A 25,197-nucleotide genomic window follows, 5' to 3' on the forward strand; every position below is an offset into this window, starting at 1 on the left:
TGAGGGGCTACTTCTTTACAGATCCTAGCATCAGTTAGAGAAGCTGTGAATAAGGTTCTGTCCCATCCAATCAACTAACACCAGTTACAAACTGTAATGAAAAGGATCCCACTTGCTTTCAACCCAGATGCTAGAGTAAAATGAAGAAAATCCCATAAGGCTGAAAACTTGGTTACGTTATCTCCACACTAACTAAATGTACTTGGAAATATGTCCCCACATTCCAAGTAAGTACTTAACATAGCAAGGGTTGACTCATTTAGTTTCCCTTGATCTGAAAGTGGGTGTAAGGCTCACAATCTGCATAAAGTGCCTAGATTCAGCACTAGAAGTGTAATGTCTCTGTACCGAGGTTTCTTAAGCATGTGCAAAGTCATTTTTTCCCACTGAGAAGTAGCTAGCGGCCCCCTGGTATTAAAAGCAAGGTCTTCCAGATAAGAAAGCACACAAACTTGAGTTTCAGTTCTTCATAGTTTAGAAATGAAGGGCCTAGAGCGAGATCCCGGGCACCGTAAAGAGTCCCTGGCAAGTACTAGACAAGTTTTGCCGAGAGGGTTTGGTCTCGGTCCGCGGACTTCTGCAATGCGAATTACGTGTTAGAATCCGCTCTCGCAAGCGAGTGAGGCAGCCCGGGTCTCAGGGTCCTCTCGCTGGACGGCCGTGGAGACACTGGATGCCTTACTCTGGCAGGGGCACAGCCAGAACGCTGTGCGCTCCACGGCTGCCTGCGGTGGCGGACCGTGGCGGTGACGAGCTCGTCGTCGGGGCTGTCCGTCGGGGCAGCGGCAGAGGCTGCGCTGGAGGCGCCGCGCCCAGGACCGGTGGCTGTGGAAAAGGAGGCACACGTAGGGGTTGAGGGCGCTGTTGGTGGCTGCCATGATGCTGCCCAGGCTCGGCTGGGCGTCGTCGCCGCTACTCCCAGGGGGCGCAAACGCCAAGCCGAGCTCCAGCACGAAGCGCGGGAAACCGCAGAGGGCGAAGAGCGTGGCCAGCGCTAGCGTCAGCTGCAGTGCCCGGGCTCGCGCGCGGGGCAGGCTTCGGGGCGCGGGCGGCGAGGGGAACACGCATTTGGCGACTGGCAAAAGCCGCAGCAGTATCGGGACCGGCGCCGGGGCTGGCGGAGCCGGAGCGGTGACACCAGGCAGCTCCGTGCGGTACTGGCGGGCGCTGCCTCCGGCCGCCCCCCGCGATGGCTCCTCCTCCTTGGCGCGGGAGGCGCTGAGAGCCCAAAGGATACGGCCGCAGGTCCCGCCCAGCAGGCAGGCGGGGGCCACGAAGCTGGTGAGGGCCCCGTACACGGCGTAAGCTTGGCCGTGCCAGCGGGGCCGCTGCGCGAAGATGCTGAGGCAGCGGCCTCCGGGCTGCGGCGGGGCCAGGCTGTACACGAAGGCTTGCGGCAGGGCGAGCAGCAGCGCCAGCAGCCACCCCAGCGCGGCCAGGGCGCTCCGGGCTGGCATGGAGGAGGGGAGCGAGTGCGTGGGGCTCCTCACCAAGTGGTGTCGCTCCAGTGCGATGAGAACCAGCATGAGCGAGGGCGCCAGCAGCCCCGAGCCTTGCAGGAGCCGCAGCAGGCGACACGTGGCGTCCCCTGCAGGCCACGCCGCGTCCCCCGCTCCTACCCCGGGCGGAGGCAACTGGGAGAGTAGCGCCAGCCCGCACCTGTAGAGATCGGCTATAGCCAAGTGCGCCAAGAGGAAATCCATCTTGCGCCGCCCTCCGAAGCGGCCCCCGCAGCAGCAGCAGCAGCCCCCGCAGCGCAGACGGTGCAAGAGTAGCCCGTTGCCCACCAGCGCCAGCAGCATGATCGCGGCGGCCGAGATGGCCCGCGCGGGCTGCTCGGGAGTAGCCCAGCGAGAGGGGAACGAACGGTTCAAGTTCCAGCCGCCGGGATGCTGCGCGCTAGACAAGTTGGGTCCGAAGGCAAAGCTGTCCGGCTTGGCTGCGCCGTCCATGGCTTGCTCTGTCCGTCAAATTGGGAGCAACTAACTTTAACTCTTAGAGAAAGAAAGCCCGAGGATTGAGCATGAATGGACGCGCCTCGGCAGCATATATAGGGCTCTGCCTGTCACCTGGCATCCGTCGTGGGTGGGCACACACTCTGCAGCCGTTGCGCCCCACCCCGAGCATCTCCCCCTCCCTCCAATTCAGCGGTAGGCACTAGTCTTACCCACCCACCTAGCTAGAGCCTGGATCTCCCCCTCATATCCCTCACAACCATCGCTTTAAAGAGCATCTTGCACACCTGAACCAGCCGTCATCTTCTCTGGCTGTCATGTCGTTTAATCCTTAGCGAAACCAAAAAAGCATTTCTCCCCTCAGTCCGCCACAAAGATTCACAGTTCCGTTTGCCCAACTGACAGAATTACACCTCTGGACTGAATATGAATTTCTGAGAAACCTGTTGCAAGCCAGGCACCATAATTAATGGCTTCCGTCCTGATATAGGAAAATCCACAGCAGCTTTGTCACTGATTTAAGAACAGGATTGCATATTCCTCATAGCCATATCGCAGAGCTAAAATCCAACAGCAGCCTTAGCCTGAGCTATACTTGTGCCCCTATGGCAGCTTGATGTACAGAAATCAGCAAGAGATGCTTATTACATCATTGAAACAAGCACCAGCAAGTGTTCGTGTCTGTATATCAAGCTGGTGTTAAAGGCGCAGGTACAGTGTCCCATTAAGTACTTGACTCTAGACTGAACCATCCCTTAAGCTAGTATATAACCTTTCCTGCTTCAGAACTTCAGGGTGAAACACACAGATTAAAACCAAGATATTGACTAAATTACCACAGTCCTTTGTTCTTTCTGTGGTAATTTTCTAAATTCTGCCCCAATATGGAGGAAGGTAAAAAGACCAGCCAAGATACTTTTTGCCCACCACAAACTCACCCCATTCTTTCCTTTGGGGAGCAGAATGGAACCAAATAGCTCCTCAGTTTTGAAAAGCATGAACAGAATCTCATGGCACACTATAACAAATTTATGATGGCAAACTTTTGTGGATTGAAACCATCTTAATCCAAAGTATATGTTTTCACCTTTAAGGTTGCACTTTGTTTTCTCTGACAGTCAGATACAACAACTACTCTGCACTCTTATTATTACATTTTTAAGACTATCCAATACCCAACTTCTCTGGATGCAGTACACATTAAAAACATGAAATGCAAAGTAGCAAGAAAATTTGTAAAATAAAAGCAAGCAGTAGGGCATAATAAAAGTAAGACCAGCAGCAAGAATAAAACAATGCACAGATTTTTAAAACTTTCTAAAATAACTGGGAAAATAAAAAGGGTTTTACCCCATGTGCAAATATCATAATGTAGGTGACAGGCAAACCTTCTTAGGGAGGGTATTCCACAGATGGGGCAACACCACTGAAAAGGTTTTCCTTTCCTTCACCTAATTTGGTAGGTTATCTGGGTAAGGGTCTCAGAGGATGACTTTAGCATCCAAGTAGGTAAATGCAGGAAAAGATGCTTCTTCAGGTAACCTTTCCCCAAGCTATTTAAGGCACAATCATGTTAAGAAAGAAAGAAGGGAGGGAGGGAAGAAGTCTTACCAGCATTCCCTAGCCAGCAATGCTAGCTGGGAAATGGGAGCTGTAGGACTTTTTTCTTCTCTAAACATGCATGGAATTGTCCCTTTAGGGCTTTAAATATTAAATCAAACATGGTTGCTTGTATCTGAGAATGGAGTGGCAGCCAGGCAAAATACTGGCATAATGTGATCATAGCAGCCAATCCACATTTACAGTCCAGCTTTCCTGTTTTCAACCAGCTGAAGTTTCCAGATCATTTTCAAAGGTAACCCCACAAAACAGACCAATGATCCAGGTGGAACATTACCCCAAGCTGATAAAAGACTAAGGCACTAATTCTTGAAATACCTTTCCTAAACTTAGTTATTTTAAGAGTAAACATACTGGTATTTTGGCTCTGCCCCCTTTACCTTTAGTTTCACTCACCATTAGGATATGGTTCACAAAAGTCTCTTAAATGAAATTTGGCCTTGGGCTGAAAGAGGAAAAGCAACCTGATGATTGTTTTTAAAATGTTTTTTTTTTTTTTAATTTGTTGGTAGATGCTGTGCTTTACTGTTGTATTACCATCCTGAGACTCAAGTGAAGGACAGGATAGAAATGCCTTTAATAAATAAATAAATGAATGAATGAATAAACCTTCAGCCATCACTTAGCAGGACAGCTGAGCCACTCATAAGTAATAATTGCATTTTGTCTAAGTTAAATCTCAGTGTATTGGCCCACATCCAGTGCATTGTTTTAAACTAACTGTTTTAAAACATACTACTCTCTTTTTGTAAATGGCCATCTGAGGAAAGTATTAATTTTAGTAGTGGTGGTAGTAGCATTTTAAAGAAATAATTTGCTTCTGATGTCCTAAGTAACACACCTCCTTTCCACTGCCACCACTGTCCTTGCCAGTCCCCTGAAGGAGAGTGTAAGGCAAGTGGAACCTGTTCTTTCTATGGGCATAGCTAGCTGAGTGGTCAACAACGTCAAGGAGGTAGTCCAGGGGTTACTGGAATATGAGCCTCAGGAGGTTTCTGTTGACCCTGATTCCAGTTATGCCTTAACAGTTAAGGAAGGTTAGCATTTAGCATCACTCAATTAGAAGCATGAAGCTATTATTGCCTGTCATTGTGCTCCATTTAATAGAAAGCCAGTAGCAAGCATAATCAGGATTGCAGGGTTATATATTTTACATTAACAAAACAACTTGCACACATAAACACACTGTTTATGGTAAGCCTGTTTCAAAATCTGATGCAACTGAAAGTATTCTTGTTGTTTTTGTAGTTTGTAATAAAAGTAGTATCCAGCTGGGAGGCATATATGTCATACTGTGATTTACAGCAATAGTTTGCTCCATCCTTTCATTTCAAAAAAATTGTCACAGAAAGAAAAAAGGTCAGTCACAGAGTAATACTAGCTCATCAACTCACTCACATTCACATCCCAAAGGATAAATCTCCTACACCTTCACTTCTATTATGATTTCCACCAGATGGCACTTCTCTGTAAGCACGCCCCCATGTAAAGGGAGGCAAAATGAATCAGAAATGGCAAAAAACATAAAAGGTTTTCATCTTCAGCTCATGAAATGAATCTAGAAATGAAGATATGCCCTTAGAAGTACACAGCCTTTATTAGTTTGAAATCTTTTTTTTAAATAATGCTGTTTGTACTGTTTTTGTTGCTCCATTTTTCTTTTATATATAAATTTCATGTTTGCTATTATGTGATTTGCTATTCTTATTTACTTTCAAGATAACATTGAGAAAGGGTGCAATTCTGAAATCAGTGAGTCAGATCCAGGGTAACAGTAGACCAGTTTATATCAATGAGGCTTACTTTTGCTAGAAAAACTAATTAGGCTAAATTCCATTTATTGCAGTGGGTCTTTCTGTTTAAATAAATCTGGGACCACCTTCTAGAAACACATACTTAATGAATTTGAGATGGAGTTGTAAGGCTGAAGATTTCAAATAATAACAACCTGTAGTAACCCTAGTGGGCATGTCGTTAACCGTTCTGTGAGGAGTTGATAGATGTTGATAGATGCAGTATTCTGTCCCAAACCAGAAAAGATTGCCTGCTGGGGTTCAGAATTAGCTATCTTTGACTAGGAGAATTATAAAAAGTGGGATTTTGCCCTGTAAACCACATTCAAACCAATTGAGAGTGCTGTGTAACTTCTCTAACTCAATTCAAAGAAAGGTATACCTCAGAGTATTCATGTTTTAGCGCTATGAACAGGAAAGCAGAGAGGGAACTTCTCTGATTCTTCAAGAGATTACAAAAAGGATGGAACGCTCTGCTTATGTACTACTCTCTTATTGCTGCCTACAGAAATGTCAGCAATCCCAGACATTTTTCCAAACATCAGTTTTCAGGGGAAAAATCTATTGCATAGACAGAGCCACTCTGCTAGATCAACACCAGTGCTTTTACTATTGCTTACTAGTTACTGCAGGTGGCACAGTGGTTTAAACTGCTGTGCTGCTGGGCTGGTTGATCGAAAGGTCGCCGTTTCGAATCTGCACAACAGGGTGAGTTCCCGTTGCTCCGTCCCAGCTCCTGGCAACCTTGCAGTTTGAAAGCATGCAAATGCAAGTAGATAAAAAGATACCACTTCGGTGGGCAGGTAACAGCGTTCCATGCACTTCGGTGTTCAGTCATGCCGGCCACATGACCACAGAGACTGTCTGCAGACAAACGCTGGTTCCCTCGGCTAGGAAAAAGAGATGAGCACCGCCCTCTAGAGTCAGGCATGACTGGACTTAATGTCAAGGGGAAACCTTTACCTTTTACCTTTACCTTACTAGTTAAGCAAAGTATACTCTTACATATGTGCATCCCACCTCTGAGTAGTGAGAAATTTAAGGGCCACAGCATTTGCTCAGGGTTCAGTTTCCTTAAAAGTCACTGGAGACTTTGAAATGTTATTGTGATACTGGGTTTTTTTTACAAGTCCACAACATTCCTGAGCACCATCAAATTCCTGATCCCTATCATATTTCTAGGGGAACCCATAGTGCTATACTCGTAAGTTTCCTGTAGAAAGCAATTCTTTTGCCTCCTTTCAGTTTGTTTCTATACTACCCCACAGCTGAAGTTCTCTGGATGGCTTACAACATCCATAAAAAAGATATTGCAATAAAATATTTGTACAATACAAATATGCAAATACAAACAGATATTAAAATACAATAAAATATATAAAACAAAATACATTAAACATTTACAATTTAGAATTTAAAACCAAACAATATCAAGCAGAGACTCTGACACATTTGTGTATGGATGAACAGTAGTGAATAGGTTGCTGCTTAGTGGACCTGAATATCCTTGGAGTTCTAAGACAGACATCTATTTCTTGCATGGTAAGTGGAACATACTGCACTCATTCACTCCCTTTGTTGAGTGACACATTGTATTCATTTGTGTTTCTGGGCTACCCCATTGCAATAGAAATGCATCAGCAAATGTTACTAGCCATCCTCTGTCCTTTGCCAAATCTTAAGAGGTATTGTCTCCTGGCATCTACACTGATAATTACAGAAAATTTCAATCACAACTTAGAATCAGAAGCAGTATTTTTCCAGAGGGGATGCAATCAGAAATTCTGGACTGTAAGGAATCCCTGAAAGTTCATTCACAAATCAGAAATACATAGCAATATTGTATATAAATAGGATGATGCAGTTTAACTGTTTGCAGTCCTAATACCACAATTCTATAAATGACAATTGACAATAAAGGAAGCCACAGTCTTGAATTTCCAAAAGCTGAGCAGGGCTGTCATAGATATGTCTTGACAAGAAAGCTTTCGCTCATAGGGTTGTCAGAAATTGGAGATGACTTGACTTCACATAAAAACATCCCACAATATATATATATATTCCAGGAATGATAGATGAGGTGTCTTATGTACTTGCCATAATATCCCATTTTCTATCACTGTCAGATCAGATATAGAGAATGGAGCACATCTCCCCCCCCCCCCCCCCCAAAGCTTTAGCCAACTGTTGGAGGACATCTCTCATACTTCAAAATGTTGATAATTAATTGTGTGGGTGAGGCTAGGTAGATCTGTGCCTAGGGCATACTACCTACAATTATTTCGTGTTTAGCTTGTATAAAGGCTACCATCTGTTCATTTCACAAACAACCTGTATATTGCTGTCAGCTGGATATAGAGAAATGAGTAAGCTTTATATTTTTTAAAAAAGTGGGGCAGCAGTTTTTGCTTCTTTGTTGCAGGAAGCCTAGGTAAAACCTGAAATCTGACTGATTCTGGGTGAAACACGTTTGCCTAATTTCCCTGCTTTCCAATCATTCTTTAAAAGTGATGGGCTTTGGCTAATATGCTGAACAGCTTTTTCTGGCCCTCCTCACCTCACATTTTGCTCTCCATTCAGTCTGATGAAAAGAGTGCTGAGAAATCGAAAGGCTGCTTAGAGGCTAGGTGACATTTTGATTGATCCGAGTAAATGGTATTACCATTTGGATGTATAAGGAGCTAACACATCTACTGACAATGTTTAGGCATTTCTAACACAACAGTCCTATACAAGTTTACTCAGGGCTGACCCAGTAAGTGGGATAAGAAAATGGGGAATCTGGGGCTTGGCTACACTTGACCCAAGGAGGTTGGAAGAGAATCAGGGCTGTTTATTTAACAGGAAGTGCCAGTATGTTGAATTAATGAGGTCGAATAAATATGTACAGGATTGGAGTGTAGCGCAACAATAGAAAGTAAGTCCCCCTGAAGTCAGCGGATCTCACCGCCGTCCACACATGCCTCGAATCGCTCGGCGTAGCTAAGAGAGGCGGGCCAGTTTCCGGCGCGTGATGCCTCGATCTCCAATGGTGTCTCAGGTTTTGTCGTATTAAGCATGCGACGTTTTGGCGACAGAAAACTCGGGGGGAGGGGATGATGACCACAACCATCGAGCAGCAGTGGGGATTGAGTTGATCGGAATCATCTTCTGGAGGGAACGCGAGATGGAGCAGGTCCGTATTCATTAAGAACATAATCTTCCTCTCCCTACGCAACCCTGGTCCCATATAGCGCACACGTGGAGAAGAAGGGGATAGGGAGGGGCTGAGCACAAGGACTTCAGGGTACTGTAGTCTTCAAGACCGCAATGGCTGCTGGGTGTTGTGGTCTTTGAGCTTGTGTAATAGACACGCCCTGTAGGGTTGCTAGCCTGCGGTTTGTGCGAGCGCCGTCTGGTGGTAATTGTTTCGTTTTTTCCCCCTGATATTTACTTTGAGCTGGGTTTGATGGAGAGCGATATGGAGCCTGGTCCCGAAACTGGGGAATGACGAAGGCGGGTAGCTACAAGCGGGAAAGGAAAGTGCTGTGTTGCATTTAGATCTCTCGCAGCTTTTCAAATAATACATGTGTGTTTGCAGGGAACGTGTGGCGGTCAAGAAATTCCTGCAAATCCCATCAGCCCCAGCCAGCGGTAAAGGCTGATGGGAGTTGCAGTGTGGTGACATCTAGATGGGTGCCGGTTTCTTGCATTGCATCATACAGTCATATTCTTTGAAAAGCATTACGTATTAAAAAGCGATGGAAGGACTTTTAGTGTTCATACTTCACAGTCATTTCTTGTGCAATTGGATTTTCATAATAGCATGCAATATAGGTGGGGTTTTATATTTTCATTTGGTGTGGGAGGCGCAACTGACAGGGCTTTTTGGATTTCTGTACAAATATCTACACAATCTTTAGTATAAAAAAGCAAATGTTCTGATGTGTATGTTATTCCAGAAAAATGCTTGAGTTATTTACATAAGCTGTTTGTAATGACATTGGTCAGACATCATCTTAGAGCATTATGCAGAATAGCAAATAATCACAAACAGTTTCTACAATTGGAAATAAACAATAAGATTTTGAGAGAGATCTGACCCTGAACTGACAGAAACAAGAACCCCACTCTCACTTTTGCAGTCCGCATTAGGCATTCTGGAACTGCAATGTCTCCTTTCACCTCTGGGTCCACATTACAATCCAAACCAAATCATGTCATTAAAGTTTAAATAGTAATAATGAGTTTAAATAGCAATGATTCCAAGCAGGACTGTGTGCTAATGCCAGGGTCCACCGATGCTGGATGAGACAAGGGCCAAAATGTAGGTGGGGGATAAATCTAGCAGCTCCAGAAAAAGGGGAGGAAAAAAACTCTAGTAAAAAGCAGGCGCCCCGCCACACACACACAACTCACAAAAACAGTCCAGCTAACCAACTAAAAAGAATGTGCAAGACAGCAGAGAGCTAGTAGGCTTGCAAAACTATCTCTAAAAGGAAGTAATTGACCAGGGGTCTATATAAGCTTACATATATACTATTAAAAATAAATAAGTACCAATCCTACATAGCATCTTATTGCTCTTTTTAGTCACACTGTGAGGCGAGTTCCAGCAGCTGGGACTATGCATTAGTGGCAGTAACAGAGCCTGTGATGAGACAGAGGAGAATATCCCCGGAAATGAAATCGCTGTGATCAAAGAAGTCTTCTCACGTGATTTTCTCAGCAGAATGGACAGAGCTCCACAGTACATAACCGAGCAGTCTCCTGCTGCTGGGCAGTGTAATGCACACAGGCACTTCCTCCTGCACTTGTGAAGCTCCCGTACAGATACGTGTAATTTCACAATTATTTGTGTGTGTGACTGAGAACAATTCCAGTTGAAGCAGCTGTGTCCAACTGCTTCCCATCTTTATTCTTCTGCTTGAACCTAGAGACATTCTTAGGAAGTAAGGCTGGCAGGCAGCTGGAAGTCAGTATTTTGCTCTGACGATCTCTGGGTGGCAGGGGAAGGGGGGAGAAAGCCTTCATTGCTACTGCCTGATAAAGAGGAAGACTTTGGGATGGCGGGGGGAAAGCCGGGGAGTGTTGGGGCTGACCCCGAGAAAGTGGGATAAGAAAATGGGGGATCTGGCGCTTGGCTACAGTTGACCCAAGGAGGTTAGAAGAGAATCAGAGCAGGGTATGGCTGCAGTGAGCAGACATGGGGGAGAAGGAAGGGAGATCAGAGCTAGTGGCAGACAAGGGTTCAGAGAGCAATAGGAGTTAGAGGGCACCTTAACTTAGGAGGGAAAGAAAGCAGGGAATGGGGGTGTGAGCAGGAGACTTCGCAGGTGATCCTGAAAAGCAAATAAGTGAAGGGGTATATGGATCTTGTGTCCTGGGGGTGTGGGGTGTGTGTGTGTGTGTGTGTGTTCTCAAAGTGAGAGAACTATGGCTTCAAAGGAGTGTGGTTGCGTTTTGAAGCTCAGATCCCACCTTTGCTTTTTCTTGAGGTTTTGATGTATTTATTTACTTATTCTGCTTATTTTTTCTCAATGCTGTAGCAACTGGTAAGCTGCTTATAGTCAGATGCATATGCCATACACTCAAAAATATTTAAAAAAAATGAAAAAGACACAGAGAAGTTACATAGTCCACTGCAGGCCAGATACATTTCCAAAGGCTGATTGGAACTTGCCACAGTTCTTGCTCATGGACGATTGTTGCACAGAGTTGGTTCAACTACTGCGAATATATTTATTCTCCCAAGCATTTGAAGCACTGTTTTTAGTGCTTCATCTTGATGGTTTTAATTTATGTGCTAGAATGGCCTTAATCCTATGGCCTCCCAGTGTTGTCTGAGGGGCCCCCACCTCCCTCACAGCCCCCCCCCCCGCCCCGCTGCCTCTCTGAGGACACAACTGGGCCTTGGAGAAGGCAAAACAGGGTCTACTGGATGGGGAGCATCATCGCTGTACACCAGCTCCTGTTGGCATCCCAGCCTCTTTCCTTCCCCCTTCTTGCCATCTAGAGTAAATTCATGCGGTGAGGCCCTGCTGCCGTGCCTTGCTCCATTCTTAGGCTACATGTAAAGCTCTGAGTTCAGAAGCTTATGTGCATGTATCTCAGAACACATTGGATTGCACTCTAATTTACTTTTCTTTTGTTAACTATCTCATTCTGACTCATTAACTGCTTACTGTTATTATGCTTTCAACTAATCATGGTTTCAGTGGTCAATAAGGTTTGTTTTCCTAATTTCAACGTTTGTCAACCTACCCTGGCTTCAAAAGGTTTCTGGTAGTTTCTTGTAAGTTTTTTATTATAGTTATTTCATATAGGTGTTGTTTGTGAATAAAGGGATAAATGTTTTAATACTTTTGGAATGAATTTACCACTTTTGATGTCTACGCTTTGGAATGTTTTAAAACCATCTGGCTTATTCTTTTGAATTTTATCTCAGAATCAGGCAATTGACAATTTAAAATGTGCATACAGATAAATGAACATATGTGAGCGAGCAGTAGGCAGTTTCTTCCTACAGAGAAAGGGGTAACCTTAGACATTGGTGAGATTTAGTCCTAGCCGTGCAGTGTGGGTTAATCATTATGCTACAGTGGAGAGAGCAACTCCTAGCAGAGCAGAGTCAAGAACTATTTCCATTTCACCCCTCACATTTTATGTATTCGGCACCTAATGCCACTTTAGAGGCTGTGCCAGCATGTTTGCTTCCAGCCAGTTCTTTGAAAAATCACAAACCTCTTCCAATCGTTCCCAGCTAAGAGGCTGCTTGGCAATGGGAATGGTGACTCACAGGGAGAATGATAGCTGGAAAATGCAAGTGGATGGGATTTGCTATAGCCGTTGGCAAGTGTTCACAGCAGGTCTTGCAGCTGAAATTGTCTAGGTTATCCAAATTGAGAGTTTAATAGCCAACGTTACACATTTGTAAGCGCCATCAGGTTCCACTTGGTTCTGGCTGAGTGGTGAACTGGATGCTTAATTGTGCTGCTTTATGGAAAGCAATGGTTAATTTTGAAGTGTAGGAGCTCATGCCCACATCTCTAAAGGTAATCGAAAAATGTAGGCAGCTATATTGATGCATATTAAAAAGCAAACCAAATAATTTCCAGCACTTTTCCTATCTGCCAGGAGCAGGCCTTTTGTAAAACTAAAGGGTCTTAATTGCCCAGTGAAGACCAAACCCTTCCAAGATATTTCACACTATAACAATGGTGGCGAACCTATGGCACGCGTGCCACATCAGACATGCAGAGCCCTCTCTGTCGGCATGTGAGCCAAGTCGCCCCAGCATCGCCCCAGCAGTTGAGCATTGGATAACAGCACACATAGGGGCCATGCGCCTGCGCGGAAAGGAGTAGCGGCACCGGGCGATAACGTCACGAGCCGCAACTCATTAGCTGCGACTTAACCGAGCTTTCACATGGCCGGTCAGTGCGCTGCCAAGGATACATATATATTTGCTTGGACTGGCTGTGAGTTGTTTTTTCTAAACTAAAACCTCAGATGCAGGTTTTATTGCAGTGTTGGCACTTTGCGATAAATAAGTGGGTTTTGGTTTGCAGTTTGGGCACTCAGTCTCTAAAAGGTTTGCCATCACTGCACTATAAAAAGGACAGCTCACAACAAAAGATTGTTCCTAGGAGAGTTCACCCCCTCCCACACACAGGTTAGTGTGAGGGTGCAGCTTAGAGAGAACGAAGCAGCTTAGGTGATATCCTCATCCCCGTTAAAGAAAGTCTCAGTGTTTCCTTCCTGTGAGCCCAGCTTCCACTACACCATTGATTTAAAGGGTTTGTTTTGAACTATTTCCTGAGAGCGGCATAAGGAAAATACTATTTCAAAGTTCCTTTGATAGTGACCCCATTCAGTTTACCAGGCTTATGTCTTCAAAATGCTGATATTGGTGAAAACTTATTTCCATTGAAGTGAGTAGAAAGCCTTACAGCCTGGTGCCTTGTATGCTTGATTGGTAATAAGTACCACTGAATCCAGTCACAAGGTTTGTATGATTACAGCCTCGCTCTGGAAAAAATAGTTACGGATCTCTATGCTCCTGCAGTTGCTAACTTTGTCAGATTTTAAGTGATGCCTTGCCTGTTATTTACAAAGCAAATATGATGGAAAGGAATGGGCTGAAGAATACAATGTTTACTCACTAATGAGGACTACTCCTCTTCTGAAGAAAAAAGTATTAGCCTTTAAACAATAATGGCAGGAAGTAGATTACATTATGAAGAGCACCAAGCACCGTTCCTTTTTGATTCATACATAATTGCTTAGTGATAATGGCAGTGTTGTTAAGGCTAAGACATAATACTTGTATTATTGTGGTTAAAAACCCTCTGTTTTGGAGAAGGCAAGAATAAGGAGAGAAGTGATTGTGGAAGTCTCTGAAATGTAACACGTCCCTCTTATCAGTTCTGTGCAGACTTGTTCCTGTGCTGTTATCTGCTCAGGCACGATGCATCATCAGCCATGTTGATCCCTGTCTTATCACACTGCACACATCACTGTGTACAGGCAACTTGTGGGAAAATGTTCTCTCCCAGTACATGTCGTTACGTAAATGTAAATATGTACATATATGATGGATATGATAATTAGCCATTTCAGCAAAGCATTCAGAAATGTCCTGCATTTCTTTTTAGCTTCCTTCTGATCACTGTGGCCACCTAAGACTTTGTGTGGTTTACTCTGCTGGTGTGCAAGGCTACCATTCTCCGCTCCTTGGGAGGGTGAGTCTGCTGTTTTATCACCACGTGCCACATTAAAGTAGTTTTAGAATTCAGTTCTTCTGACTTGTACTTAAAACGGGTCTAACGGGTCAGCATAGAAGAAGGAGGGACAGATGGTTAACACCTGTTCCTCTTTCTGGTTATTCCCCCAGCCGGCGGGTTCCAGGTAGACATGTCAACTGCCCCCCGGGCCTGTCGGTGCTGCTGCTTAATGCCAGGTTGGTCCAAAATAAGGCAACCCTCATCCATGATTTGATCACGGATGAGAGGGCCGACCTGGCGTGCATCACAGAGACCTGGGCGGGTGAGGGGAGGGATGTTTCCCTCTCACAATTGTGCCTGCCCGGGTACCTGGTCCAGCACCAACCACGCCTGGAGGGGAGGGGAGGGGAGGGGGGGTCGCTCTGGTTTATTGAGCTTCTATTTCCCTTGTGGGGCTCCCTGTCCTCTCGAGGCCGGGGCTGGAGTGCCTCCACTTGGTGTTGGGCGACCGGGACAGATTGGGGATTCTGTTGGTGTACCGTGCACCCTTCTGCCCAACAGACTCCCTGCCTGAGCTGACAGAGATTGTCTTGGACCTGGTGTTGAAGACTTCCAGGATGTTGGTCCTGGGGGACTTCAATCTCCATGCCGAGACGGTGCTAACGGGGCGGCTCAGGACTTCATGGCCTCCATGGTGGCCATGGGGCTGTCTCAACACGTCATTGGCCCGACCCATGAACATGGACATACTCTGGACCTGGTTTTCTCGACGGGGCAGGAAGAGGGTGATCTGAGGGTGAAGAATTTGAGCTTGATGCCCTTGTCATGGTCAGATCACTTCCTCATAAGGTTTGAGCTCAAGAGAGGCCTTTCCCTCTGCAAGGGTGCGGACCCAATTGTATTGGTCCGCCCCCGGAGCCGGATGGATCCAGATGGATTCCTGGAAGCTCTGGGGGATTTTCCGGTTGACAAGGCTGGTGATCCTTTCGATGCCCTGGTTGAACTGTGGAATGAGGAGATGACCAGGGCTATTGACACAATTGCTCCCAAGCGTCCTCTCCCACCTGGCAGAGCCCGTTCATCTCCTTGGTATACACCTGAATTACGGGCAATGAAGCAGGTTGGGAGACGTCTAGAGCGTAGGTGGAGGAGATCACGGGGTGATTCTGACCGAACACACTTAAGAGCCCATTATCGGGCCTATGCTGTGGCGGTGAAGATGGTGAAGAAGAAATTCTTCTCTGTTTCCATTGCCTCCTCACAATGCCGTCCGGCGGAGCTTTTTCAGGTTGTGCAGGGGCTGATACATCCGGGCCCAAAGAAATATCTTGTGCCACCCTCGAAGGCTGTGACGACTTTGCCAAGCATTTCAGAGAGAAAATCGCTCAGATACGCCACCAGCTTGACTCTGCTATTGAACCAGATTCTATTGGGGAGACGCCATCGATGCTGTCGAGTCCACAATTAATGGATGAATTTCAGTTGTTGCAGCCTGATGATGTGGACAAGGTGCTTGGACAAGTACGTCCCACCACTTGCTTACTAGACCCATGCCCATCTTGGCTACTTAAGAAAGCCAAGGACAGGATTGGGACCTGGATCCTGGAGGTGGTCAACGCCTCTTTAAGAGACGGCCGGGTACCCGCCCCTTTAAAGGAGGTGGTAGTCCGGCCAGTCCTAAAGAAGGCATCCCTGGATCCAGAGGTGGCCGCCAATTATAGACCAGTGGCCAACATCCCGTTTCTGGGCAAGGTGCTAGAGCGGGTGGTGGTGGGACAACTCCAAGCACTCTTGGATGAAACTGATTAACTGGACCCATTTCAGTCCAGCTTCAGACCCAGGTATGGCACTGAATCTGCCTTGGTCGCCCTGTACTATGACCTGTGCAGGGAGAGACACAGGAGGAGTGCATCCCTGTTAGTTCTCCTGGATCTCTCAGCGGCTTTCGATACCATCGACCATGGTATCCTTTTGAATAGGCTGGCGGGATTGGGAGTTGGAGGCACCGCGTGGCGGTGGTTCTGCTCCTCTCTCAACGGCCGATTTCAGAAGGTGGTGCTGGGGGACTATGGCTCTGCGCCATGGCAGTTATGCCATGGAGTTCCACAGGGGTCCATTTTGTCCCCTTTGCTATTTAACATCTACATGAAACCGCTGGGAGAGGTCATCAGGAGGTGTGGGCTGCGGAATCATCAGTACGCTGATGATACCCAGCTCTGCCTCTCGTTTTCCACCAATCCGGGTGAGGCAGTGGCTGTGCTGAACCGGTGCCTGGCTGAGGTAATGGGCTGGATGAGGGCCAGTAAACTGAAGCTCAATCCAGACAAGATGTAGGGCCTGTTGGTGGGTGGCTCGGGCCTCAGGATGGGGGACTTGGGCCTTGTCCTAAATGGGGTTGCACTCCCTCTGAGGGACAGGGTTTGCAGCTTGGGAGTGCTCCTCGACCCTGAGCTGTCTCTAGAAGCTCAGGTGACAGCGGTGGCGAGGAGCACCTTCCTTCAGCTTCGGCTGATACATCAGCTGTGTCCCTTCCTGGAGAACGACTGCCTGGCGACAGTGACACACGTGCTGGTAACTTCCCAGTTAGATTTCTGTAACGTGCTCTATGTGGAGCTACCCTTGAAGATGGTCCGGATACTTCAATTGGTGCAGAATAGAGCTGCCAGGTTGCTGACGGGGACTGGGCGTTGTTCTCATATAACCCCAGTTCTCTGTCAGCTCCACTGGCTCCCGATTGAAGTCCGGGCCCAATTCAAGGTGTTGGTTATGACCTATAAAGCCCTAAATGGCTTGGGACCTGGATATCTAAAGGAACGCTTGTGCCCATATATGCCCTCCCGCCCCTTGAGATCAGCAACGGATGCCCTTCTCCGGGAACCCTCTGTGAATGATATTAGGAGGGTGAGTACCCGGAGGAGGGCTTTTTCTGCGGTGGCGCCCCATCTATGGAATGTGCTCCCCAGATATGTCTGCCTGGCGTCGTAATTATTTGTTTTTCGGCACCAGGCTAAGACCTTTTTATTTAAAACTTATTTTAATTGCTAAATTATTGTATTTATTAGGATTTTAAAATTAGCCGAGAATGCACCGGGGGTTTTAAATGTTCGTTTTTTCTTTTAAATTGTTATATTGTTATTGTTTATGTATTTTTTTTGTATTTTTTGTGAGCTGCCCCGAGGCTTTGTTGCGATGGGGGCGGCATAGAAATGTTTTAAATAAATAAATAAATAAATAAATAAATAAATAAATAAATGGCCTTTCTGGGTGTGTGATGACAGAGGAATGAAAATACTTTCAAAAATGCCTTGTTTTATCTCTAATCTTGGCATATATGTTGTTATGTCTGTTTTAAATTGCCAGAATTTAGGACCTTACCTGGTAATTATGTTTTATCTTTTACTGTAACGTTTTTTTTTACCTCTCTTGGGCTACAGTTCTGAGTGTGCTTACTGGAGAGTAAGGCTCATTGAACTCACTGGGTTTTATTTACAGTTGGATTGTTATTTGGATTGTGAAAAGGGAATTCAAGACACATGAACTGCAGATCTGACAATTTAAGGTTTAGGCTGTACTCCTGATCTATACCCAGTTACTTGGGAGCAATTGCCATTGAACTCAACTAGCCTTCTGAGTCATTGTGTGTATTGTTCCTTTACTGTCTCTTAGTTTGTAGTGTTGTTCAGTTGGAAAAGCATGACTTATATACCCTGTTTTAGTTCTCATTTAGTTTTGTGTGTGCTATATATACCCATGTTTTATAATAACAAAAAACAGAAGTATGTAGTATAACAATATTTGTTGACAGAGCTGGTACAGATCAGGTGTAACCTGATGAAATCAGGCAGTTTCTTAGCACTTTTCATATAGTAGTGAAGTATCTGCTTTTCCCTTCTGTTCAAATTGTTGTATATGCCTTGTGTCTTCTGCATTGCATTCTTCACTATTTCAAAAAAATGATAAAAAGTTGAAAAACTGCTTATGTTTTTAACAAATAATGCTGTTACTGAATTAAATAGACTTCCACCAACCTCTCCTTCACTAAAACCCCAACCACATCCTTTTTGCTATTACTTTTGAAATGTGTTGCAATGTTGGGTCACTAGAAAAGAAAAAAGTTGTGGTTTGATTCATTGGAGCCATCAAGTTAAGGTCTTTAAAAATCACTCCTTGTGGCACTGTCCATATGTTCAAGGGCTCAGCACATGTATCAGTTCATTTAAAAGGATCTATTCATTTTAAAAGATTGTATGATTTATGATTGTAGTCATAATCAGTAATAATGAATTTCAGCAAGGTTTTCTTTTGTTGCTTCATTATCATATTTTAATAGGATATTGTTTGATCTTTAAATGCATTTATTGCTTTGTTTGCAGCGAAAAGAGTCCATTGGGCACCCATCTTTCTGTACGTTTCATGGAGTATCTGCAAATGCCCTAAGAACTGAATAGAGGTGAATGAAAGTAGCAGTACCTATGGGACTGTAGTTGCTCATACACCCCCATTACACCCACACCCCTAGCAGGTGTCCTCCAACTGTTTCAGTATTGTGAGCTAGTTGACAAACCTTTATAATATGCAAGATAAAATTAACTCATTAAGTTAGGAGAATGGCATTTCTTTGAAAAGATGTTAGCAGCTAACAGCATGTAGGCTGTTGACAAGATCAGACCAACTCAAAGTACGTCAGTTCTGTCAGTTTCAGGTCTGGGTCACAGTGGCGATGCTAGGTATCCCCTCTTTCAGTGCCTCCAGGATCTGATGCATAAGAATCCAGAGTCAGCAGAAGTCATACTGGATAGATGGAAGAGTGTGCCACTACTCCCTCTTCCCCCCACGATCCTCCCCCCTGGCCACAATAACGACCGTCACCCACCTGTCCTTCCCCCTTTTCATTCCTCCTGTGATGGTGGCAATAGCAGCAGCCAACTCTTCCTTTCCTTCATTCCTACCACTGTTCTCTCTTCTCCCTGTCACCCAGGCCTCTCCCCTCCCTCCATGCCTCATGTGAGGGGTACTCATTCAGAGCAAGACTTTGCAGGAAGGCAGTCCTGAGGATGGGCTGTGCTCCAGCAGCACAGGCATGTTCTAAGGTACCTCCCAACCTAGGACTTGCCCTGAAGATGTTTGGAATGGGCACTCTGGAGAGCCACACTAACTACCCTCTCCCTGAGCAGCTAATGGGGCTTTCCAGAGAGAGTGGCTGCCTGCTTGCACATTCCGAGGGGTCCTCTGAGTGGATGGTGCTGCACAGAGCTGTGCCATCCATTCTATCATTTCAGGGAGCAGCAAGCACAGCTTTCTAGCGTGCCACTTTGGACACACAGTTCTCCTGGTGGCAGATGGAATCTCCTTGTTGGTGGCATCCTACCCTCAGGTGGCCTTTTTATATTAATTGATTACATATGCCTTTACTGCTGATAATTCTAGAGGTACAATTCTGCATACACAGAGAGGATCTTTCAGATGCAAGAAGCTCGTACATCCTTGCAGAGTTCCCTCATTTTGTTCAGCATCTGTTCCATGCATGCCAGGGTTCAATCCTTGTCATCTCCCCATAGGCCTGGGAAAGACGCCTGCCTGAAACACTAAAGAACTGCTGACAGTCAGTGTAGATGAACCTGACCTAGATGGACCTGTAATTTGACCCACTATAAGGCAGCTCCTTTGGGAAAGTAACTTCCATTCAAGTGAAGAGTGAAGCCCACCCAACAGGTGCTCTCTGTAATCATCAGTACACAGACAGAATTCTAGGTTAAGGCACGTCATGTGTTTGTGTGCATGGTTTCTTGTCAAAGCTACCATTTCTGAATAGTGGTCAGCTGCTAGGCAGCTCTAATGAATACAGTAGATCTCTGTCAAGGGAGTAGAATGTATACAAGAAACTACTTGACTGGAAAGGATAGAAACTGAACAGACATAATTAAGAACTCGGAAGCAGTGGGATTCCCTAAGAAAAGTCCCCACAAAGAATGATCTGGAGCCAGCAAAGGTTGCACTATTTCCAGGAAAAAGACGCCCAGGACTATTCCATGTGTTCTGGCACTTGCCTTCCTTATGATGGGAAGAGAAGAAAGGAGCAAAACAGATTCCCACTGCTGCTTGTCTTGACTCCTAGGAGAGGACAGCTGGCTTCCTTTTCTTAGTGCCCAGGATAAGTGATAGACTTGCCCCAGTCCTTGCTTTCTATTTTCTTTGTGCAAAAGAGCAATCCAAATACTATGTTAATGCATTTAAAGATTAAATTATAGATATGTGACCCCTAAAAGCAAATATGTAGATTATGTCTGCAATGGCTTTTGACAGTTTCATGGTCTTATAAATCTGACTTGCCCAGCTTGGGACCTCCCCACAAATAAATGCAACTCACATGCCATGTGCCAAGGCCTGCCAAGGACTTGATGGTTCCCTGTCTCTATTTTTGCATACTCAGGCAGGCCCAAAACCGGAGGTATGTTGATCTCCTGGTGAACTAACTTACATGTTTGATCACTTGCAAGGAGTACCGGCCTCCTAATGATCTCAGTACAAGTATGATTTTCTTGTATCCGTTCCAGTATCTTTGAGTATCATGTCAATGTATAATGCAATGGTTTTTCCTCCTTGCTTGCAGAATATGAATGAGAACAACTCAATTGAAACATCTAAAACAAAGATAGCCAATAGTCCCATTTGTGTCGGCAGTGAAGAGGATTTAAAAAAACTGCGAAAAACAACAGCCACTGTCCATGGCAGAGAAGTTGTTGTTTTCTACCATGATGGAAGATTTTATGCTCTGGATTGCCGTTGTTACCGTAAGAATTTTGCTGTTTGTTGAACATCTTCACATTTAGGTAGATGGAATAAGAGCATAACAAGAGCCCTGCTGGATTGGACTGAAAATGGGCTGATCCAGCAGGGCTTTTGTTATGCTCTACTTCCGTGCTCTGTTCCCACAGTGACAACCAGAGATGCCCACAAGCAGGAGGGTGCAGTGGCCCTTTCCTGTTCATATTCCCCAGCAACTAAGATTCAGGGCCATAATGCATCTGATTCCAAAAACAATCAGGACTAGTAGCCATTGAGAGCCTTATCATCCACTAATTTGTCCAATCTCCTTTTACAGCTGTTCAAGTTGGCTGTCAACGCTACATCTTGTGGAAGCACAAGACTGACTGTGCACTGCATGAAGTAGCACTTCTTTTTGTCAATCCTGAATTTCCACCATTCAGCTTTAGTGGATGACCCTAGGTTGTAGTATTCTGAGAAACGGACGAAAACCTCTTATGCACTTTCTCCTGGTTACATTTAAACACCTCCATCATCTTGTTACCCCCTCACCATTTTTTTTAAGCTGAAAAGCCTCCAAAGTGTCAGCAACTAGTTTTCAGAGGCCACTCCTGGTAACAAAATACCATCATGACTAGCATCTCTAATTGCATATTTTCTTCTCTGAACAGATGCAGGAGGTCCTTTACATCTTGGAGAAATAGAGGTATGGAAGGACAGTAAAAGCTCACTTGATTAGGCAGCGTGATGTCTAAAACGTTTGGATAAATGAAGAACACAGTTTACATAAGACCGTAGTAACAGAGCAAAGACAGATAACTGCATGATCAGAGGGAATACCACATCCAGTGGTGTGGAGCTGAAGGCAAAAGGGACAACCCCCCAATTTTGGCATATTTTAGCTTAAAAAGCTGTTTCTGCCAAAAACTAAGCCTTACAAAAGGCAGTTCAACCTTTTACAATGGACTGTAGAGTGCAGTGGGGTGGGCACAGAAGCCAAAAAACCACCAAATGATTGGTGGTTGGGAAAAACAGTTGGGGCATTGGTAAAAGGGGACCATTCTGCACCCCTGATTAATTGCATCCATTAATAAGGGTCAGACTATTCACTTCCCCTGCCCCACCCTCTGTTCATTCAAAAGAATGGAGATGTAGTAAAGGGTGAACCAGTCTGGGAGCCTCTTTCCAACTAAACAACATGAGGCTATCCAGGGCAGAAAAGCAGAACGGGCCCTTCAGATTCCCACAGTTTCCTTCAGATCTTCACTTACATTTCTTAAGATGGAATCCTATGGATGCTTAGACTGCAAATAATGGCTGTGACTGCCAGCATGCCCCAGCCAGCATTGCAGTTGCGGGCCTTATTTCGGTCTAAACATGCATGGGACTATTCCCTTAACCTAGTACAGTGGTACCTCAGCTCACGAACACCTTGATTCATGACCAAATTGGGTCACGAACAAAAATTTAATGAAAATTTTGACTTGGGTCACAAACTCTGCTTTTGGTGGCGACCAAGATCGCAGCCATCTCCCCACCCACCCCCACCCCCCGGAGTGGGGAGATGGCCATGATCACAGTTGTATTTGTGCAGGAAAGATGTGCATGATCATGGGCGTGCTCCTGCAGGAAAGACGGGCGCAATCTCAGCCATCTCGCCCCCCACCACAACCAGCATGATCGCGGCTATCCCTCCCTCCCCAAGTGGAGAGATGGCTGCAATCACAGTTGTGTTCGTGCAGGGAAGACATGCGTGATCGCAGCTGTGCTGTGCCCGTCTTTCCTGCTGGAGCGCGCCAGTGATCACGCATGCCTTCCCTGCACGAACGCAACTGTGTATTTAAAACTTATTTTAATTGTTCAATTATTGAATTAATTAGGATTTTAAAATTTTTAGCCGAGAATGCACCGGGGGTTTTTTAATGATTTTTTTTGTTATCATTATTTATGTATGTATTTATGTATTCTTTGTGAGCCGCCCCGAGGCTTTGTTGCGATGGGGGCGGCATAGAAATGTTTTAAATAAATAAATAAATAAACTGCGATCCTGGTCATCTCCCCACTCGGGGTGGGGGGGAGATGGTTACAATCATGCTGGTTGTGGGGGGGTGGGAGATGGCCGAGGTTGCACCCGTCTTTCCTGCAGGAGCACACCCATGCCAAGGTTTCTTTGAGAAGCAACACCCCAACATAACTGCAACGAACAGAGTGTTGAATCTGATGAACAATAACGTGGTCTCTCATTTCCAGGGGGTTATGCAGTGCAGGAAAAAACAGGTGACTATAGACAGACTTTTCACCAAAATTGACCCTGCAGCTAAGACACAAAGAGAGGAAACCCCTGAAAGAGATCTCCTCAGTGTCCTTACGGAGGGGGACTCTCCCTCAAAACAATAACCTCCCCTCCACCTAGGTCAGTGTTCTCCACTGTTCTGTACAGTACTTTATTACTTTGTTGTTCTTTGTCATTTTGTTTCAAAATTTCTGATTAAAAAAAATAGTTACAGAACAGATTAACCTTATTTACATTGAAACTTATGGGGAAATTTGACTTAGGTTACAACCAATTTGGGTCACAACCAGAGTCGTGGAACGGATTAAGTTAGTGAGCCAAGGTACCACTGTACTCCTGCTACAGCAGTATGAAAGCTCATGGCTGTCTGAGATTGCTCCAGCATATGTATATTATTGAGGTATATAAGGAAATAAATGTGATTTTCCCCTCGTTTGTTTAGGACATCAATGGACAGCCGTGCATTATTTGTCCCTGGCACAAGTACAGGATAACTCTGGCTACTGGTGAAGGATTGTATCAATCAATTAACCCCCGGGAACCATCTTTATCACCAAAATGGCAATCAAAAGGAGCTAAGCAAAGGACTCATAAAGTTACTGTGGACAGTGGAAATGTTTATGTGACTCTTTCAGATTTAGCAGACAAGATGGATTCTGATTACTATGCTGAAAACTACAAAAAGATAAAAAATTATCCCCAGAAAAAATAACGTATTTTGTACTTAATACTTACAGGCATTAAACTGAAGCACCCTTGCTGTCTAAAGAGCACTTGGTTTTCCAAGTGGTGATATGAAATTAACTGAACTGGGTTTAATATTGAGTATACACAAATCTTTAGTCCAGGCAAGGGTGGGCAACTTTTGGCCCTCCAGATCTTTTGGCCAGTAATTCTCATCAGTCTTAGCCAGCACAGTCAAAGATGAGGAAAGATGCAGATGTCAGCCAAAACACCTGAAGAGCCATGAGCTGCCCCTCCTGCCATTGTCAGAGACAGGACTCTCTCTCTCTGTGCATGTGCGTGTCCGTGTGCATGTGTCAACAATGAGTTGAATAAAGAAGTGCTTGTGCCTTGGAGAAGAAATATGCTAATTGTATGAATTTTAAAATTATAATTGAAAGAGTTGATTCTTTTTCTTGCACTTAATCCAAGGCTTCCCGAAATAATCAAGATTTGGATCTGAAACTGTTCCAGTTGTGTACTTATTCTGCAGCACCATAAATTGGTCTGTGAGCTAGGCAGGCTCTAAGTGGCCAGCTTATGCTGAATGTAACTCCGCAAGCGCCAGCTCACTTATATTAACTGGAAACGACATACTGCTTTTCAACCAAATAGGCTGTACTAATGGCCTAGCTCGAAGAAGCTGGAGTCCTAGGAGATTTATCCTTCTATTTTGTAGCAGGCAAAGTGGTGTGAAATTTACGTGTCAGTAGCTAGGGCTATGTGCATATTTGTGTGTGTGGTAAGATACTGCAGTAACAAAGGCCTGAATGGCCCAAAGAAGCAGAATATTTCCAGGAAAGGGTGGAGTATTTTGCCAAAGGATGCAAGAACAGGCCGTAGAGAAACAAACATGGCTCTCATTCACAGCATACAGTTATCCTTTTCATCTGATATAGTTTCACATTCACAATGTGATGCTGAAGGATTTGACTCGCTGTTGTTTTAACATGTTTATGCTTGTTTTAAATAAATTTGCAAAATTACCTGGTTATGCATGGTTCTCGGGTATCCACATGCCCCCTGCAAGATATAAAAAGTGTTTAACTCTTGGTTTGCATATATACTCCTAGATTATATTGAAATATCTGTGAACCTTTCACTAGGATATAGAAGAATGCTAAACACATACTCGTAAAAAGTTTGTGGGGAGCATATTGCAGTTTTTTCGTGAGAGGTTATTTTCTTTGCTCTTTGTATATGCACAGATGGCAAAAACCCATTCTGTTTGACTGCTGACTCAGATGTGGCATTCCCACACCAGAACTGGAGATTCCTGGTAGTTATTGGAGTAGATTCTATAGGATATTGGTCCAATGCTGCTATGAAAAGCTTTCAAGGCA

At 45.0% G+C, this 25,197-nt stretch overlaps 2 protein-coding genes across 12 annotated transcripts; one reads left to right on the forward strand and one right to left on the reverse strand.

Annotated features, from left to right (window-relative positions):
- Positions 1–596: 596 nt before the first annotated feature.
- Positions 597–1,802, reverse strand: GPR150 (G protein-coupled receptor 150). The gene has a single exon (XM_044446141.1). It carries the CDS (start codon positions 1,800–1,802, stop codon positions 597–599), a length of 1,206 nt encoding a protein of 401 aa, XP_044302076.1.
- A 6,666-nt stretch (positions 1,803–8,468) lies between these two features.
- RFESD (Rieske Fe-S domain containing) lies at positions 8,469–24,840 on the forward strand. Of its 11 annotated transcripts, XM_044446133.1 has the most exons (7): positions 10,194–10,299; positions 14,005–14,091; positions 18,447–18,523; positions 19,052–19,163; positions 20,684–20,864; positions 21,510–21,544; positions 23,574–24,840. In XM_044446133.1, exons 4-7 carry the CDS (start codon positions 19,128–19,130, stop codon positions 23,841–23,843), a joined length of 522 nt encoding a protein of 173 aa, XP_044302068.1. In that variant the 5' UTR covers positions 10,194–10,299; positions 14,005–14,091; positions 18,447–18,523; positions 19,052–19,127; the 3' UTR covers positions 23,844–24,840. The 11 variants fall into 11 exon arrangements, with proteins under 11 accessions (XP_044302063.1, XP_044302071.1, XP_044302065.1 ...); XM_044446128.1 differs by lacking the exons at positions 10,194–10,299; positions 18,447–18,523; positions 19,052–19,163 and adding exons at positions 8,469–8,543; positions 9,941–10,186; XM_044446135.1 differs by lacking the exons at positions 10,194–10,299; positions 14,005–14,091 and adding an exon at positions 10,172–10,186.
- Positions 24,841–25,197: the final 357 nt, after the last annotated feature.

This window comes from Varanus komodoensis, unplaced genomic scaffold, assembly GCF_004798865.1.
Source record: "Varanus komodoensis strain SLA01 unplaced genomic scaffold, ASM479886v1 scaffold5, whole genome shotgun sequence".
Taxonomy (NCBI): Eukaryota; Metazoa; Chordata; class Lepidosauria; order Squamata; family Varanidae; genus Varanus; species Varanus komodoensis.

What these genes read in the sequence shown, in the direction of transcription:
- RFESD (XM_044446128.1), top strand. Translation starts at nt 10,136, where the DNA reads ATGCACACAGGCACTTCCTCCTGCACTTGTGAAGCTCCCGTACAGATA. An exon ending in AAGCTCCCGTACAGATACGT is followed by an intron (nt 10,187 to 14,004) that starts GTAATTTCACAA and finishes ATTTCTTTTTAG; the next exon opens with CTTCCTTCTGATCACTGTGG. An exon ending in TACATCTTGGAGAAATAGAG is followed by an intron (nt 21,545 to 23,573) that starts GTATGGAAGGAC and finishes TCGTTTGTTTAG; the next exon opens with GACATCAATGGACAGCCGTG.
- GPR150 (XM_044446141.1), bottom strand. Translation starts at nt 1,802, where the DNA reads ATGCTGCTGGCGCTGGTGGGCAACGGGCTACTCTTGCACCGTCTGCGC.